The 12,139-nt window shown below is 44.8% G+C and overlaps 1 protein-coding gene across 14 annotated transcripts in view; it reads left to right on the top strand.

The window, feature by feature from the left end:
* Positions 1-12,139, top strand: part of TET1 (tet methylcytosine dioxygenase 1) — a 118,495-nt gene that overhangs the window by 42,311 nt on the left and 64,045 nt on the right. For 8 of the 14 annotated variants that reach the window (XR_016222222.1, XR_016222221.1, XR_016222220.1 and 5 more), the window contains exon 3: positions 6,976-7,029. Coding sequence is in view for 7 of the 14 variants with exons in the window: in XM_089314951.1 (XP_089171077.1) it covers positions 6,976-7,029 (54 nt within the window). In the remaining 7 variants the exon portion in view is untranslated. Of the gene's footprint in view, positions 1-6,044; positions 6,869-6,975; positions 7,030-12,139 lie in introns of those variants that run through there. The other 6 variants (XM_051823231.3, XM_070057768.2, XM_051823229.3 and 3 more) reach the window with 4 other exon arrangements.

The following is a 12,139-nucleotide window of genomic DNA, read 5'->3' on the forward strand; positions in this document are numbered from 1 at the left end:
TTTAAAATGTACTAATTCATTTTTTATAATGACATTCTCCATTAAAATCTTTTTTTTTTTTTAATTAATTCATTTTCACTTTGAGAGGCAGATACAGAGATCTTCCATTTGCTGCTTCACTCTCCTAATGTCCACAACAGCCTGCGCTGGGCTAGGTTGAAGCTAGGAGCCTGGAACTCCACCCTGGTTGCCACCTTCCCAGGAGCATTAGCAGGAAGCTGGATGGGAATTCAAATTGGCACTCTGATATGGGATGCAGGCAGCTTGGCCTGCTGCTCCACATGCTGACCCCAGCATGTTTTGTTTTTGTTTTTAAAAGCACTTTTAATGTGATATTGAGGGACTGGTGTTGTGGTGTAGTATGAGTCTGGTCACTGCTTGCTGTAATATGGGTATCCCATATCAGGGCACTGGTTCAAGTTCTTGCTGCTGCTTCCAATCCAGCTTCCTGCTAATGTGCCTGGGAAGGCAACAAAAATGGCCCAAATGCTTTGGCCTTTGCCATCCATGTTAGAGACCAGGATGGAGTTCTGGGCTCCTGATTTTGGCCTGGCCAAACTCTAGCCATTGTGACCATTTGGGGAATGAAGCAGCAAATGAAAGATCTCTTTTCTCTCCTATTGTTCCACTCTGCCTTTCAAATGAATGAATGAATAATAAATCTGAGTTCTTATTCTTCTGTTCAAAAAATGATAGCATTTTAAATATATATATATTTTTTTTAACTTTTTTTATTTTATTTTTGACAGGCAGAGTGGACAGTGAGAGAGAGAGACAGAGAGAGAAAGGTCTTCCTTTGCCGTTGGTTCACCCTCCAATGGCCGCCGCTGCAACCGGTGCACCGCGCTGATCCGATGGCAGGAGCCAGGATCCAGGTGCTTTTCCTGGTCTCCCATGGGGTGCAGGGCCCAAGCACCTGGGCCATCCTCCACTGCACTCCCTGGCCATAGCAGAGAGCTGGCCTGGAAGAGGGGCAACCGGGACAGAATCCGGCGCCCCGACCGGGACTAGAACCCGGTGTGCCGGCGCCGCAAGGTGGAGGATTAGCCTACTGAGCCACGGCGCCGGCCTAAATATATATTTTTTATTTAAAAGGAAGATATATAATTTTTTTTTTTTTTTTTTTTTTGATAGGCAGAGTGGACAGTGAGAGAGAGAGACAGGTCTTCCCTTGCCGTTGGTTCACCCTCCAATGGCCGCCGCTGCAGCCGGCGCAGCGCGCTGATCCGATGGCAGGAGCCAGGAGCCAGGTGCTTTTTCCTGGTCTCCCATGGGGTGCAGGGCCCAAGCACCTGGGCCATCCTCCACTGCACTCCCTGGCCACAGCAGAGAGCTGGCCTGGAAGAGGGGCAACCGGGACAGAATCTGGCGCCCCGACCGGGACTAGAACCCGGTGTGCCGGCGCCGCAAGGTGGAGGATTAGCCTATTGAGCCACGGCGCCGGCTCTGAAGATATATAATTTTAAATATATTTATATATTTATTTAAAGGCAGAGGGGGAAAGTTAGAGAGAAAGAAATCTTTTCATCTACTGGTTCACTCCCCAAATTGTCTTACAATGGCCAGGAGCCAAGAACTCCATCAGGGTCTCCTACAGGGTGACCGGGACCCAAGCACTTGGCCATCTTCTGTTGCCTTCCCAGGTTCAAAGTAGGGAGCTGGGTTAGAAGCAGAGTAGCTGGGACCCTAAGCAGTGTGCTCCAATAGGGGATTTGATATGGGATGCCAGTGTTGCAAACAAGCAGCACCTTAACCTGCCACAATGCTGCCCCCAACATATGTTGTGTTGTTGTTGTTGTTTTAAAGAATTTCTTTAGTTATTTGAGAGGTAGAATTACAGACAATGAGAGGGAGAGACAGAGAAAGGACTTCCATCCACTGGTTCATTCCCTAAATGGCCACAATGGCCAGAGCTGTGCCAAACAGGAGCCAGTTCTCCCAGGTCTCCTACACAGGTACAGGGGTCCAAGGACTTGGGCCATCTTCTGCTTTCCCAGGCCATAGCAGAGTTTGATCGGAAGAGGAGCAGCAGGGACTAACTAGAACCAGTGCCCATATGGGATGCTGGTGCCGCAGGCAGAGGATTAACGTACTGCGCCACAGCACCAATCCACATACGTATTTTTGGAGGACATTTATTTAGGATTATTTTAGTTTATTTACAAATGTGTATTGTTAGATACTAAAAAGAAAAAGGAGTTATAGAGCAAGCAGTGTGAGTGGTTAAGAGCAGTTTCAGAACAAGTTCTAACTCATGTAAACTGAGTTAGATAATTTTTTTCTTTGTTGCCTCAGTTTATGAACTATGGTAGTTAGATTAAATTTTCTCTGATAGTCTCTGGTCTATAATCCTGTGGGGGTTTATTTGTTTTTAAGAGAAAGGAGATAGATACGTATCTCCTTTTGTAATATATGAAAACCTTTATATATGTGAGTAAAATTTTTTTAAGATTTTTGTATTTATTTGAAAGGCAGATTTACTGAGGGAGCAGGACAGACACACATACACAGAGATTTGCCATCCACTGGTTTGCTCCCCAAATGACCACAATGGCCCAGGGCTAGGCCAGGACAAAGCCAGGAGCCAGGAGCTTCATATGGGTCTTGTCTTCTGTATGGGTTGCAGTGGCCCAAGGACTTGAGTCACATTCAGTTGTTCTCACAGACACAATAGCAGGAAGCTGGATCAGAAGTAGAGCAGCCAGGGCTTGAACCTGCACCCATATGGGATGCGAGTGGTGCCCACCCCTACTTAAGTGATTGCAAAATCAAATAACAGTTCATGCAGTTAGTAGTCCTGATTTATTTGTTTTGAGGAAAAACAGTTAAGTGATAGCAAGTTCTGAATAATTAAGACTCTGATACAAGTTTTCTTGGTTTCTAATCTTGCTTTTCCTGGGACATAGTTATAAGTACTTCAGACTGGCCTCCAGTTTCTCTGCTAGTGATTTCTGTTTTCTCCATGAAAACTGAGTTGAAGCTGTCAAATTACTAAGTTTAGAATTCAAACAGACGTGGGCCAGCGTTGCCGCTTGTGATGCTGGTATCCCATGTGGGTGCCAGTTCAAGTCCTAGCTGTTCCACCTTGTTTTTTTTTTTTAATTTAATTTAATTTAATTTTTTTTTTTTTTTGACAGGCAGAGTAGACAGAGAGAGAGAGAGAGACAGAGAAAAAGGTCTTCCTTTTCCGTTGGTTCACCCCACAATGGCCGCTGCGGTTGGCGCGCTACAGCGCACTGCACAGATCCGAAGCCAGGAGCCAGGTGCTTCCTCCTGGTCTCCCATGGGGTGCAGGGCCCAAGGACCTGGGCCATCCCCCACTGCCTTCCCGGGCCACAGCAGAGAGCTGGCCTGGAAGAGGGGCAACCGAGACAGAATCCGGCGCCCCAACCGGGACCGCAGGTGGAGGATTAGCATAGTGAGCTGTGGTGCCTTCTGATCCAGTTCCCTGCTAATGACCTGGGAAAAGCAGTGGAGGTTGGGCCAAGTGCATGGGCACCTGCTACCTTCATGGGAATCCTGGAAGGCAAGCTCCTAGCTCCTGGCTTCAACCTGACTCCAACACTGGCTGTTGCAGCCATCTGGAGAGCAAACTAGCAGATAGACTCTCTCTCCCCTTCTCCCTCTCCCTCCCTCTCTCCCTCCCTCCCTCTCTCTCTCTCTGAGTTTCAAATAAATTAATCTTTTTTAAATAATTCAGATGGTTATAACCAATGGGTATATGTATGTTCAGACAAGAATGGATCTTCATGTGTAGCACCAGTTTGATATTTAGAGTTAATGCTAGCTCTTGTCATTTTCATTAACCCTCAATTCTAGCTGAGATGAGCTTTGGCTTTATTTATTAATTAACTTTACAGAGTATGCACACAGACCTTTGCTTCTGCAAAGTTGTGTGTCTCCGTGAGGATGCCATGCAGTGACAATCCCTATCCATGGGGCTCTTGAAAATATTCCATACTTGTAACTCCCCAAGACAGGTTGTATTTCACTGATGCAATATATGGAGTACATGACTAATGCATTGATTTAAATGTAAAATTGTATCATGGACCTCTAGTAAATGTTAAGTAATCAACCTGGAAAAAAAGTGTTGATTTTTTTTATTGAAACATATTCATGTGTTTAGGAGGAGGGGCATATGTTATTCGAATGCAAGGGCTATCCTGTGTGCATGGGTGGCAGGAAAGTGCAGCTGCTGTGGAGAAGAGTTTGGTGGTTCCTCAGAAAATTAAACATAAGACTTAGCATGTGATCTACTGATTCCATTCCTAGGTCTATGCATACTCAAAAGAATTGCAGACACTAACTCAAGTGACTGCTTGAATGCAAATATTCTTAGCAGTATTAGTCCCAATAGCCAGCAGGCAGAAGCACCCAGACTGTCAACAGAAAAATGGATAAAATTAATTGTGGTATATACATACAAAGGGACACGATTTGGCCATAAAAAGGAAAGACATTCTGACACATCCTACCACATAGCTGAGTCGTGCAAACATGCTAAGTGAAGTAAACCAGACACAAACGGATAAATACTGCAGGATACCACTTTTAAATGATGTACCTAGAGTAGTCAGATCCACAGACAGAAAGCAGAAGTTTCTTGCAGTTGAGGATAGGTGAATGAAAAATTATTGTTTGAATGATGACAGAGTATATGGGAAGGGGCTGATGTTCAGGAAGCAGAGTGGAGATGGCCACACTACTTGCTGAACGCACTTGATGATGTCACTAAATTGTACACTTAATAGTTGACATGGAACGTCGGTATTTTATGAGAATAAAAAAAAATCGCAGAAAGAAGAGAAGTTAGAATCGCTGTAAAGCTAAAAGGTTTTAGACCCATTTCACACCTTAGTGTATTTGTGCTTGTTTCATGGCTGCTTCATTCTGCACAGACAGCTCTCAGCCACGGCGTGGGCTTCATGGATTTGGAGTTGTGCTGGTGCGTGTGGTTACATCAGAATCCATTGGTTTTGCTACAAGTGTTTAAGGAAGAGTTGAGAACACCACACCCACTAAGGCTTTTTCCTTGATGTGAACTTGTTAAACACTTTGAGGGGTGGTGAGGGAGAGGGCGTTTAAAAGTGGGCAAACAAAACATGTTGGAGTCCCCGTCCCGACAAGGAAAGGCATGCTTTCGTGGCAAACCGAAAACCTAGGAACCAAGGCTGATGAAATGCAGGCCTTCCGGCCCTCACTCTGTTCCCAATTTCTGGTTGTGGGAATCTGTTCTAAATCCAACTGCAAGTGGAAAACCCATCTTTGGCTGAGCAGCCAGGCAGTCCGTCCTGCCAATCCCCCAAATGTGTTGCTGAAATGTTGGCCCTGCAGGGCTGGAGCTGGGGCTGTCTTCCCAAGACTGGAGCGCCTGTCAAGGTGGCTACAATGGGACGGTGACCTGCCCCTGCCCTGTATTTTAGCAGTGACCTTGAGTCCAGCCAGCTCCCGGCAGCTGCCCACTCCTCTGCTGCGCTGTTGTGACGCCGGGGGGCTAATGGGAGGGAAACTCCTCTGGCCCTGCCCTAGCAGTGTCTAGCAGGTGTCAGCCCCGGTGCCAGTTCTCCCCCCACCACTGAGCATGAGGGCTGTCCAGGTATGAGTGGGGAGGCGGTGGTTTGCGGGGGTCTGGGTCCCTGGGCAGTGGTGACTCCGTGTGACCACCAGGCTGCTGTGCAGATGGCTCCACATGGAGACCTGCTTGGCAGCTCTGCACAGAGATGCTCCAGTGACAGCTGATGGTCTTGGGAGAAAGAGGAGCCAAAGGTGTGCTTTTGTCCCAAAGGTACAAGCCCGGGTCCGCCTTCCGGTAGAAGAGGGATTTCCTTGGGAAGTGAAGGTCATAGGGAATACCCAGAGAAATCCTGTCTCTTCCAGAGTGGCAAGTGCATTTTGCAAACTCCTCCCCCTCCCCTTGTCCTCCTCCTGTCCTTTTTCCTTTTAAGTGGCTTCACGGTTATTTTTTAATCCGCCTTTGTCATTGGACATTTATTGACAGAAATCAAATCGCTGTGTTTCTGGGCAAAGCGCCTGCTGCAGAGAGGTGTGGTTCCCAGGAATGAGACACGCAGCCCAACAGCTGAGCCTACACTGTCCTCGCATAACCTCCCTGCCTTAAATATCGCCAATATTTAGCCTTGCCTTATAAAGTAAAAATGCACAATACCTTCCAGAGTTGCTGGAGCCCGAGTGCCCCCCGAGGCTCCCTTATGTCTCCTGTAGGTTGGAGGCAGAGCCATGCACCCCTCCCCCGCGCGGACCTGCCCTGGGAGCCGCCAAGAGGTTACTAATCAGGGAGACTGGGCCATCGATCCGATGGCGGCGACCTGGGGGATTTGTGTGCATTGTTTTTGCGAAGCCTCCTGTGATTTCGGCGCGACCAGATCCTGTGCGGCGAACTCCATGTCGCAGCTTGTGGCTGCCTGTGTCCTGTGGTGAGAGCCGAGCCACACAGGAGATCCTTTGTCTAGGAAGGACTAGGCTGAGAAGATCACTTTGGAGTTGCTAAGCTCTGCATTGCCATTGGCTGCACTCTTTGTGGGGCTGTTTTTGCAAAAGGCATGCCCAGCACGTCTACAGTGCTGGCAGGCCAGGGCTGCCTTTAAACACCATGATAATAATACCAAAAAGCAGTTTGCAGGAGTGCTCCACTGTAGCCGCTTCCTCTGCAGAAGCAAGCAAGATGGCTACCTCGTGGGCTTCGCTGTGAAGAATGCAGAGGCTAATTAAGACAGACTTTAAGGGGAGAAAAGGGTATTTCCCTGCTTCATCTTTATGCGAGGTTTTTTTTCAGTGACTTTGAGAGTATACATTTTACATAAGCTCCTTAGGTGCTGCCTAGCAAACATGGTGATGATTTTAAATGGTATAAGTAGTTTTACAGACATAGCCAGAAATTTGGGGGGAGTGGGAGCTATTTTTTTTTTTTTTTGCTTAAATGGAGGTTCATTTTGCAATTTGATTTTTTTTTAGGTTATAAAAGAAAACAAGAGGCCCCAGAGGGAAAAGAAGCCCAAAGTTTTAAAGGTAATCAGCTGTTGATTAAATAATATTTAATTTTTTTCCATTTCATATAATATTTTTCTGTCACTTTGGTGAATTTGAAGTATAGTGGATGTGGATACTCCCAGATTTTCAGTAGATAAATGAATTTTCACCCAACTAAAGTGTTTTCTCTCCTGTTTTTTTTTTATGTGCTGCATAGTGTGCATATTAGCATCCTTTATTTTCAACTCCACACAAGTCTGCAGAAGGAAAAGTTTATATGCAAAGTATTGTGAATAAAATTCATTTTTCTTTGCAGCATCTGCATTTGTTGTGTTGCACCAGTGTGTAAACTTAAGCTCTTTAGGAGAATGGCACTATTTGAAGTTGACAGCTATGATCGATTGTGATTTTAATAGACCTTACATTAAATACTATTTGAAAATGTGTGATTTCTTTTTTCATCCAGAGATAAAGGGTCCTTAGAGATTTTAGTTCAACTTAAAATGTGTAAGTCATTGAAATCTTACAGCCAAATTATGAATGCTTAATCCAAAATTCTCAGTGTAATCATCTTTTAATTTGGGCATCAGGAATATATAGGAATATTCATGTTTATTTTCTTTATTTTGCCTAGTGAATATTTAGTAGTAACCTAATTCAGTTATAAGCCAGTAATCTGTTGTTGTGAGCTGTGTACAGCATTTAGAAGGGTTAATTTAAAAGCATATGGCATCACTAAAAGTTCTAGGCTAGCTTTAGTCTAGCAAATAGGTGCTTGTGTGTTTAAAATTTCAAGTGGTGGATTGCTATTATAAACATTAGCAACCTTAGACAACCTTTTAATTCTAGAAGAAATGTTAAGCAATAAAATTAATGCTCTCTATATTGTATACATTTAATTTAAAATATTTTAACTTAATCATAGCTTTTCCTGGCAAAGAAAGTTTTAGCCCTCAAAAGGAGCAACATGTTGAACTGTCAATGTGGCAGAATTTTCTTGCATTTGTTTTCCCTGTCATAAAGCTTGAAAATGTTGACTTGAAGAACCAAGCCTTGCATTGCTTTCTCATTTGTCTGACCACCTTGAGCTTCCATTTCCTGTGTGTACCCAGCATTGCTATATACATGTTTCATCAACCAACAAGTATTTATTTTCTTTACCACTTAGTCAGCCTTGTGCTAGGCACTGTGAAATGAATGAAATTGCCTGGCACAAACTTTCATTGAATCTGGACAAATAGAATAACGATCATTTTCTTTCTTTCTTTCTTTCTTTCTTTCTTTCTTTCTTTCTTTCTTTCTTTCTTTCTTTCTTTTTAAGATTTATTTATTTTGAGAGAGAGAGAGAGGTCTTTCATCCATTGATTCACTCCCCAAATGTCCACATTGGCCGGAGTTGAGCCTATCTGAAGCCTGGAGCTTCTTCTATGTCTCCCATGTGGGTGGCAGGGACCCAAGGACTTGGACCATCTTCTCCTGCTATTCAGGCAGTACTTTCTCAGGCACATTAGCAGGGAGCTGGATCAGAAGTAGGGCAGCTGGAACTCAATGGGTGCCCATATGGGACACCAGCAGGTCAAGACTTCAATCCACTGAGCCTCAGTGCTGGCCCCCATTTTCTTTTTCTTCAAGATTTTTTTTTTTTTAATTTGGGCATCAGAGAAAGATAAACCAACCAGCCACCCACTGGTTCATTCTCAACAGAAGCTGGGAACTCAGTCCAGTACTCCCTGTGTGGATGGCAGGAACCAATCACTTAAGCTGTCACCTGCTGCTCCCCAGGGTCTGTATTAGCAGGAAGCCAGAGTCACCAGCCAGAGCTGAATGAAATACAGTCACTCCTAGCTGGGGTGTGGGCATCTTAACTGTAGAACTAAATTCCCATTCCTGCTTTTCTTCTTTATTGATTCATCCACCCCTTCCCCAACTATAGGAGTGTATTAGCAACAGCCTTACCTAGGTTTCCTGATTTCTCCCATATATATAGTGTATTTTATTTATTTGAAAGTCAGAGTTTCAAAGAGAATGAGAAACAGATCTTCCATCCACTAATTCACTCTCTAAATGGCTGTAATGGCCAAGGATGGACCAGGTAGAAGCAAGGTGCATGAGACTCCGTCGGGGTTTGCCCAAGTACTTTGTGTTCCTCTGCCTTCCCAGGTGCATTAACAGGACTGTATCAGGAGCAGAACAGCCAGGACTTGACAGCTGAAGCTCTGATTTGCGATGACAGTGTCACAAGCGGGGAGCTTAATCTACCCCAAAACAACACTGGTCCCATAATCTCATCCTATACTAGATGTACTGGTATATCCACTTCAGGCATTTTTTAAAAAAAAAAGATTTATTATTTGAAAGAGGTACAAAGGGACAGAGAGTGAGTTATATATCTAATACCCACTGGTTCAATCTTCAGATGGCTGCACACAACCAGGACTTTGCCAGACTGAAGCTGGGAGCTAGGAATGTTGTCCCAGTCTCCCACATGGTGGCAAGGGCCCAGGCACTTTGTCCATCTTCCACTTCTTTCCCAGGCCATTATCAGGGATCTGGGTAAGAAGTGGAGCAGCTGGGACCTAAACCAGCACCCATATGGGATGCCAGCATTGCATTGCAGGCAGCGGCTTTACCCATTCCTCCACAATTCTGGTCCCCACCTCAGGCGTATTTGTCTTGAATTCTTTAGGGGAGGAATAATTCTAGTCTCACTGTTACATTGTCAAATTTAGGGAAGCAGTAGGCAAAAGGGGCCATCTTTGTATTTAGTTTAGACTATACCTGGCAGCCAAGTCCTCCCACCTTTGCTAGGAGCTAGAACTGGGCTTTGGAAGTGCTGTTTAGTCCTATGTTTATTTTGCTAGTCTGTGGGTGTCTGTCACCTGGAATACATTTCAGAAGTAAATATGATTTGGGATTCACGGCAATGGACTCTTTTAATAAGTGCCTGTGGGTAGCCGAATTTCATCTGGTATCACAAACAGCTGAATTCTTAACTCACTTTCCCTCTACAGGTGCTGATGGGTGCTCAAGGATAGGGATGTGCTTGAAAAGGAAAAATAATTCTGTTTTCTGGTGTTTGCATTTACAATTTTTTAAAATTTTGTTAATCATAATATTTCAAAGAAATGCGAATCACTCTCAAGCAAATGTAGAATACAGTGTGTAGCCAAAAAGGACGTGAAGTTAAGAAAGGGAAATCTGTGTGTTGTGGGGGAGGGTAGGAGAAGAATACACTTGGAACTTAAGGTTTAACGGGTGAAGTTCCAGCTGGATGCTACCCAGGGGACTGACAGGTGACAACTTGGTGTCTTTTATAATTCTCTGTCTTTGCACTTGGCGTTGACTAGAGATCTAGCCTACTTCCTTTGATTATTTATTTGAAAGGCAGAGTTAGAGGGAGAGGGAGGGAGGGAGGGATAGAGAGGAAGAGATAGAGAGAGATCTTCCATCTGCTGGGTCATCCCCCAAATGGCTGCAAGAACCAGGGCTGGGTAAGACTGAAGCGAGCAGCCAGGTGGTATTTCTGAGTCTCCCCTGTGGGTGCAGGGGCCCAAGCATTTGGCACATTAGCAGGGAGCTGTATCCAAATTGGGACAGCCAGGACTCATGGGATAGTGGCACTGCAGATGGAGGCTTAACCCACTGTTCTACAGCGCTGGCCCCAGCAGAGTTTCATTCAGGGATTGTTTTTAAAGGGTGTGGGCAGAGTTAAGGATAAAACTAGGAATGGAAAAGAACCACTAAAGAAGGCAGAGACCTTGGGCCGGCCCTGTGGTGTCGTGGTTATAGCCGCAGTCTGTGGTGACAGCATCCCATACGAGCACAGGTTCCAGTCCCTCCTGTTCCACTTCTGATCCAGCTCCTTACTATGTGCTGGGAAAGGAGTAGAGGATGGCCCAAGTCCTTGGGCCCCTGCACCCATGTGGGAGACCCGCTGGAAGCTCCTGGTGGATGGTTTCAGTTTGGCACAACTCTGGCTGTTGTGGCCATCTGGAGAGTGAACCAATGGATGGAAGAACCCTTCTCTCTCTCTCTCTCTCTCTCTTTCTCTCTCTCGCTGTCTTTCTGCCCATCTGTATATAACTTTTCCTTTCAAATAAATAAATAAATCTTTTAAATTAAAAAAAAAAAAAAAAAAAGACTGAGTCCTATTACCGCTACCAAGCCCCAACAGGAAAGAGGGTGGGAGCAGGAACCCAGGCCAACTAGTTGTAGGTAGATAAAGGGAACACAGGCTTTAGCTGTGGCCTTTGGTAGAAGGATGCTTCTGCAAGCAGTCATTGTGTGTGTTCAGTCTCCTGCTGCTTTCATTGGTTAATCTCAATGGGAAGCCCAAGGAACAGGGAACCCTCTGATGGAGTATATCCTGGCTAGCCTCCTGGGGCCAGGAAGAAGGTGTATAAGGTAGAACATGTGCCTGGAAAGGCATATAGCCCAAAGTAGCATCTGCAGTGACCACACAGCAAAAACAGTCCCAGAACTACAGTAGGGACATGATGGCATGGCTAAGTATGGGTGGTTTTTGCAAATCATCTCATGTTCAACTGCATGGACATATTTGACAGGGGACACATTTATATATTCTATAATTAGATAGTCTTGTGGCTAGCAAGGGATATTTTCTATATATTTTATATATTTGTTCACAATATGCCATCCAAATGATACAGTATTTGGATGAACTGAGTGAACAAATATGAAGAAAGGTCAGTGGATATTAAACCAGGAAACCATGCGTGGAGGTTGATTGGTGGAATAAAAGCGGAAACCCCTGCTGGGGTCCTCACTGGCCATGCTGCTCTCCTCCCTCCCTCCCCTCTTACTTCCCCTCCTTCCATTCTAATACTGACCAAGGACAATGAGCCAGGGTGCTGGAGGACTAGGACCCTATCTCACCAGAAGAGAACAGAACACTTGCAAACAGCTATGTGTGAAGGTCTTTGAAATAGGTTTTAAACTGAGAAGTGAGTCTTGAATGAATCACATTCACAGGTGATTTTGTTTGGCATGACATACTGACAGTCAAAATGTTTAGTGCCATCGCACCTATTAAACGCTCCTAAGCAGGCCTTTGTGAACAACATTAGTATTAATATTCAGTACATATTTTTTGAGTACATACTAAATTCTGGGCTACAATGATCTTTAA

The sequence above is a fragment of the Oryctolagus cuniculus genome, chromosome 15 (genome assembly GCF_051225735.1).
Source record: "Oryctolagus cuniculus isolate XC-2025 breed Fujian yellow rabbit chromosome 15, ASM5122573v1, whole genome shotgun sequence".
NCBI classification, from domain to species: Eukaryota; Metazoa; Chordata; class Mammalia; order Lagomorpha; family Leporidae; genus Oryctolagus; species Oryctolagus cuniculus.